Raw genomic sequence first — 7,027 nt, forward strand, 5'->3', positions numbered from 1 at the left:
TTATTACATTTCATTATTCCATTTTAATTTGACTGTAGTTTATATGTTTCTTACCTAAATGGACAGTTAATTTCTCGCGTGTGTTACATTTCAATTTTGTGTGATTGATATAAATTTACTTTTTAGTGGAATCTCTCTGATTATCGTTTCTGAAATTCTGAACAATTTTTCTATTATGTTCTTTTTTTCCTTTTTGGGTGCCTATGTTTCATTCTTGCAGCTGTTTGACCAGAATGAGTCTGTATTGGCTAAGTGTGAGGGGGAATTTAGGGTAAGGCAGAGCAACAACTTCCCCTCTGGCACTTCAGCTAACTTTGCAACTCCTCCAGTTGCTATTTGTATGTCATCACTAACTCATCTGAATTGGCCTTTGCATGAGAATGAAGCAGAGTTGCATGGCTTGATGTTGTCACAGAATTCACAAATGTTTAATGAGTGATTCTTGCTCTTTTTTAAGTGTATTTATTTTCTGCCCCTTACAACCATGTAATGTACTTGAATGAATCTTTTGATCCCATGGCTTTAGCAATTAAATGTAACTTGCTTTATTTGTATGAAATATTTTGCCCTGTTTCATTTCATTACTATCATTTATAAGGGATGTCATGATATTACAGTGTGAGGATATAATCCCACACTATCTAGCTAGCTACTGTTACATTGTGCATTTTCCACATTCTGAATCAACGCACTGAATTTCAAGATTACCAGAACTGATGGCTTGTCCACAGAAGAATTTAAACCTTCATATGATTCTATTTTAATTGAAACATAAAATGTAAAAGTGTTTAATGTTAACACAAGCTGCGTTATAAGAAGGAAATGTCTGACTAAACATTTTGTCTTTTGTTTAAGGTCAGAGTTAGATACTGTGGTCAGAGTTTTATGTTTGTAAACTTGTCAGCTCTTAAACTAAGTGAGTGGCGAGAAGCAAGCAACTGAGCGCAGGATGGAAACCTTAACTTACACTGACATTGGAGACTGCTTGCAGGGAGCTTTGATCTAGTCTCTCTACCATCTCAATTACATCATTAGATACACTCCCACGGATGTAGTTTAAAGATAAGCTTCCAATTTGGCACAAACACATCTGTGTTGAAATAATTCATTTAATAAATACATGAAATAAATCTTGTATTATATAGTGCATATTTGATCATTTTATAAGACATCACAACATAATATTTAGATTAGATTCCCTACATTGTGGAAACAGGCCATTTGGCCCAACAAGTCCACACCAATACTCTGAAGAGTAACCCACCCAGACCCATTTCCCCTCTGACTAATGCACCTAACACTATGGGCAATTTAGCATGGCCAATCCACCTGATCTGCGCATCCTTGGACTCTGGAAAGAAATCCACACAGACACCGGGAGAATGTACGAACCACACAGACAGTCACCTGAGGCTGGAATCAAACCCAGTTCCCTGAAGCTGTGAGGCAGCGGTGCTAACCACTGAGCCCCTGAGCTGCCAATTTCACTCTATATATTTTCATCTTTTCACTGATGCAATATTATTGCACATCAAAGATACAGAGATGATGAGTCTTTCACTAATTTAAGATGGTGCCAATGACTACAGTTGTGGTTTGGCTGGCAATGTGCAAAATACAAATTATACCACAGATCTTTTAAAATCCAATACCACAATTTATGTTATAAATTTAGCTTTTATTTTAGTTCATTGCTAATGAGAGTGTTTGTAATTTTTATTGTGTGTTTGACTACAACTTTTGAAACAAGTAAAATATTTCTAGAAATTTACAGCAAAGCAATGAGTACAGAAAAGAGAACAATGGGTTATTGCCCAGACCCTTTCTCTGTTTGCAGAATGAGGCGTCGCACAGGAGATCTGGAAGGAATTTCACAAGACCAGATAAACCAGGTCATGCAGTGAAATGTGGGATGTTGCTCATGTAGAGGAGCAGTATATGGAAGTATGCAGAATTGGCAAGAAAATATGCAAAATCTAAAAATCTGAAATAAAACCAGAAAGAGGCAGAGGTGTACAGAAGGTTGATCAGATTCTGAAAGAGATGGTTGACTATTTCAGGTGTGATACATGATCAGAATTCCTTAATTTGGAGAAAAGATCAACTCTGAATGTCAACCTGTTACTTGCTTTCAGTTACTGAGTAATCAGTCGACACTTCCAGGTCTCAATGTCTTTAGTTCCCCTGTTCACTAAGAATACAGATCCATATATTCATAAATAAGGGAATTATGTGGCAAAACAAGGAAACTTGCGAAACCTCCATAAATCACTGGTTAGCCCCAAGCTAGAGCATTGTGTCCTTTTCTGGCCACAATACGTTTGCAAGGATTTCAAAGCCATGAAGAGCGAGCACAGGAGAAGCTGAGGGTGATAACCTTAGAATAGAGAACAATAAGCAGAAATGTCACTGAGCTGTTCAAAATCATGAAAGATTTTAGTAGTTCAAGGAGAAACTGCTTCCACTGGCCAATTAGTTGGTAACTATAGGACACAGACTTAAGGTAATTAACAATAGTGTTGGAGATGAGATGTCACAAAATAACGTTACATGTGGGTTGATGTACTATACTAAATACTATTATTCAAAACATAATATAATAATAAGTTGTAAAGGAAATACTTACAGGGTTATTGGATAACTCACTCAAGTTGGCAGCCCAATGTGCTGCATACCTCCTTCAGTATTGAAAAGTTTATGATTCTACATATCTAGGATCTTTGGAAACAATTTAAGATCACAAGTGAAAACTATGGCAAGAATTTCTACTTTTCACTAGATCTGTTCAAAAGACCTATTAACAGATTTTAATGGGAGTGAGCAAGAACCAGTGAGTGTCAGTCTGTTGTTAGATGGCATGATTTAATTGTGCTTGCTTTCAGATCACTGCGCAGGTCACAGACTAACAACCTCAAAGCTGTACACACAATGGAACTGTACATAGCTGAGACATTGCACAGTAAATGGACAGACAGAGAGGAACAAAATAACATTACTCTGTGTGAAGTGTTCTCAGACTTGGAGCAACAAGGGATGAAATTGGCAGGATCTAAAGATAGGGACAAAATATTTAAACAATCCAGCATCCCTTCTGATCTTGTCAGATGACCATATTGTGACATCCCTATTATTTGTCAGAAGCTAATGGCACTAACAAGAATGTTTAATGGAATGACTTATTTTGAAGTATCTATATATGTATGTCTGTCATTGGATTAATTTGTATAATTGCTAATCAATGACCTATTTTCACTGCTTGCAGATATTGACAATCCAGATCCCTCTTTTATACAGTCAGTAGAGCTTCATGATGCACTCTACACAGAATCTTCAGACCAAATTTGCACAAACTCTGTGGCAGACTCTGGAATAAGAGCAGATTCTGACGAGGAGTCAGAAAGTACTGTCCTATGACATAAGAACACTCCATTTGTGTGACTCAAGCTGTACATATATTACATCGACAGGATGGTAGATCGGTGGGCATCACTTCACATGTAATTGCAAGAACAACTGCTTCTATTAACTATGGGAATGGAATTCTTTAAGATAAAAAAATTTGCTTCGATTTGATTATGGTCAGTCAGCCCTTAAAAACACTGTTCTGTTGTCTGTGATCAAATTTACTTTTTATTTAGCCTTACAGAAATGGCTTTTTCAATAAAAAAACTTGGCCTTTGAACCTGCCATTTAATTTGATTTATATATTTTCATAGTGTGTGATAACCCAATAGCACCATACAAAAGAATGCTTTCATACCCACATAGAAATAAACATGTATGTCTCCTACATAGAAAGGAATTGTCTTTTATGAGATGGTAGTTTGAGTTTCTAGATTTGGCAAAACTTCTGATTCTTTGGAGAGAATGGCTTACCACAAATAGAAGGTCAGAATCTTGCGTTTAGAAATCTTCCATCTCCAGAAGAAACCACTTTCTGTTGTACAGTGCAATGAGCCCGTCCTTAGGGCAGACAGAAAGACGGGCCTCAAACCATAGATTAATGTACAATACAAAAATTATCAAAAGAAATCTTCATTGTCCAACAAGTGAAGAAGGTACACTCAGGACTAAGTCAACAGGCACTGTTGAGTGAGGAAAAACCTTTTCAATGCATACCTATAACAACAGCCAGTCAAAGATTTTGTCCACTTTGAGTATTACAGAATCGTAATCAAAATCCATTTCCAAAAGTAACTGTTCACACAGAATAAAAGTGAGACTTTATTTCTGATCATTGTGATATGAATCATCATTGAAAATATAATTCTACGTCCCATTGTACACCCTGGTATTTGTCTGTTTATACAGTTCAAAGCAGAAATGTGCTTAATGCTGTGGTATAGTTTAAATTTGTATAACACATGGCATTTGCCAATCATTCTGAAAGTAACTTCAGCCTGAAAAGAGGAAGAAAGCTGTCAGTATTGTACTTTTTAAACAAAAAAAAGTCTGTACATGGATGGTGACTATTACAATGGACTGTTGTGGCAGTAAAACTTTACTTGTTATCATGCCAGAATACCTTGTATGAATAGAATTTAATTAATGTCTATGTAAATGTTGTATTAAAAATATACTGTGTATTTAAGGGAGAGGGGTTAGACTGGTGACTGATTATGTGGCTATTACCTTTGTAATGTACAGGACCTAAAACATTGCTCCATGCAGTGATTTATTTTAAATGATCATACAGTGTAGAGCTATGAGAGAACATAATATATCTGTTATATAAACACTTGTTTCATGCATTATGTTTCACTTGAAAATATATATAAGTATAGTGCTTTAAAATAAACACTTGTTGAAATAGAGGGTTTAGTGGCAATGTCTGAGAAATAAAGTTGTGCTGATTCCCTCATCTGTGGTCTCTCATCTAAAACCTGGAGAAAACTGAACAGAAAATAATAAAAACGGAAATATTACAAAATGTAGAGCAGATTTGATGTGTCCTGGAACGATGTTGCAGTTTCATATCAACAACAAAAAAAATGTACACATTTTGACAAAATATTAAACATTCCAGTCATTACAGAGATGTGTGGTTCTGTGGTATGGATGATGATAATGGATACAGGCTTTCCTAAATGTACATAAAAAGAAATAGATATGACTCCATTTGGTCCTAGGGTGGGGAGTTTGCAGAGATTAATCATTGTGAACCCTTTTGTAGGTCTGAATATTGATGGGGGTTCTGTCGAGTATAATCCTAGATGGAAGTAGAGACAGATGTCATATTGCTGTGTAAACTATAATGGTACTATGTATATTCCGTCTTTGTAGATGTTACAAATCTGTTAAAGTCAATAAGATAAGGAAGAATGCCACATAAAAAAATCAACACAGTAGTGATCTTTCAGGTTGATGGGTGCCTCTTACATTGTTTGATGACTAATACTTCCTTCTTAATGAAGTGTTGGTATTTCTGAATTATGAGGAGGCCTTTATCTTTGTCATTTGCAAAAGAAATAATGAAATCAAGCTGCTGCCTTACTGATCCTGAGGAAATGTTTTAAAATTAAAGTACAGAGGCCTGTTCTTTAGTGGAACTCTGTTGACAAGGCAGTTTTGTCTGATCGTCATACAGCACAGAAAAAGACCTTTCAGCCTGCCATGTTTATGCAAACCAACAAACATCAAACTACACTTTCCCATTTGCCAGCACTTGGTCCATAGCATACCATCCCCTAGCATTAGTACAGATACTTCTTAAATGTTGCGAGAGGACCTGCCTGCAACACTCTCCCAAGCAGCACATTCCATATATCTACAACCACCTGAGTGAAAAATATTTTCCTCAGATCTTCAATAAATCACTTACTCCTCACCTTAAACCTGTGACAATCTGGTCTTAGGCTCATCTGCCATGGGGGAAAGATTCTCACGATCTACTCTGTTCACGCCTCTCATCATTTTGAATGCCTCAATCGGATCCCACCCCCCTCAGCCTTCTCTGCTCCGGGGAAAACAAACACAGCATATCCAGTCGCTCTTCACAACAGAGACTTTTCATCTCAGGCAACATCTGGTGAATATCCAGTACAAGCGTGTCCTTCCAACCAGAGCTGCATACAGTATTCTAATTGTGGCCTAACCAATGTTTGATAAAGTTGCAACAAGACTTCCTTGCTCCTATATTCTATGCCTCAGCTAATGGAGGCAATTATCCCAAATGCCACCTTCATCTACCCGTGCTGACTTGTTCAGGGATGAGTCAAGCTCTTGACTTACTTTTCATTCGTCTAACAAGGAAACCGAGGAGCATTGCATTTGCAGGCAGCCATTCTGAGATTTGTGGCAGAGTCAACTATTGTGTGCCTCTCCTGTGCACAAAATGCCAGCTCACTTTGCCCAACACTCCAAGCACTCCAGGGGGGCATCTCTAAACCTCTCGTGAAGCACTGCAAATTTCAGTTCCGACTGCAGACTAGGTTCACAGTGTGACGTTTTGTTGTGGGTCAGAGTCTGGTGTGTGGACCATCCTCAATGATGCAGCAATTCCCCTCGACCTAACCATTTGATTTTAACTTCCCTGGGAGGCAATTAGTAACTGAAGGCTGGGCTTCCCAGTGTAACATAAGATTCAAACACAGGGGATGGTACAAAGATCACAAAGCCAGGATTCTTTATTCAATTGGCGTAAGGGCCATTACAAACATGAAGTGAAATTAAGTTTAAACATGAAAGAACAAGTCCTGCAGTTTGTATCTGGTCAAGGAAATCCTTCCGTCTGATCTTTCTCTTCATTAGACACCCTTTCCTTCAGAAAGAAGTTCAACTACTCCACCAGCTGTGCTCGATGTTCTCCAGCCTCACTGCCATTACCGCTGAAACACTCATATTTTAAAGATTTAGGGCCAAAACCTTCTTGTCAGGTAAGTGGGTGAACTGTGCAGCCCAGTGACACGTGCTTGTTTCCTTGAAAGACAAACCTTCTGGCTGGACCAGCTTCCACCAACTGTCCTTGAAAGCTGGTGTAGAGGCACATGAGCACTGAGGCGAAATGGTTGGGCTCAGAAATGATTGC

At 37.8% G+C, this 7,027-nt stretch overlaps 1 protein-coding gene across 9 annotated transcripts in view; it reads left to right on the plus strand.

Annotated features, from left to right (window-relative positions):
- arhgap44a (Rho GTPase activating protein 44a) overlaps nucleotides 1–5,034 on the plus strand; it is a 314,883-nt gene extending 309,849 nt beyond the window's left edge. For 7 of the 9 annotated variants that reach the window (XM_088000491.1, XM_088000490.1, XM_088000493.1 and 4 more), the window contains one exon: nucleotides 3,263–5,034. In XM_088000491.1, coding sequence (XP_087856617.1) covers nucleotides 3,263–3,414 — 152 coding nt within the window. In that variant the 3' untranslated portion in view covers nucleotides 3,415–5,034. Of the gene's footprint in view, nucleotides 1–220; nucleotides 272–3,262 lie in introns of all 9 variants that reach the window. The other 2 variants (XM_088000494.1, XM_088000492.1) reach the window with 1 other exon arrangement.
- The last annotated feature ends 1,993 nt before the right edge of the window (nucleotides 5,035–7,027 follow it).

The sequence above is a fragment of the Chiloscyllium plagiosum genome, unplaced genomic scaffold, assembly GCF_037043375.1.
Source record: "Chiloscyllium plagiosum isolate Xiang-an unplaced genomic scaffold, Cpla_swu_hap1 HiC_scaffold_25, whole genome shotgun sequence".
NCBI lineage: Eukaryota > Metazoa > Chordata > Chondrichthyes > Orectolobiformes > Hemiscylliidae > Chiloscyllium > Chiloscyllium plagiosum.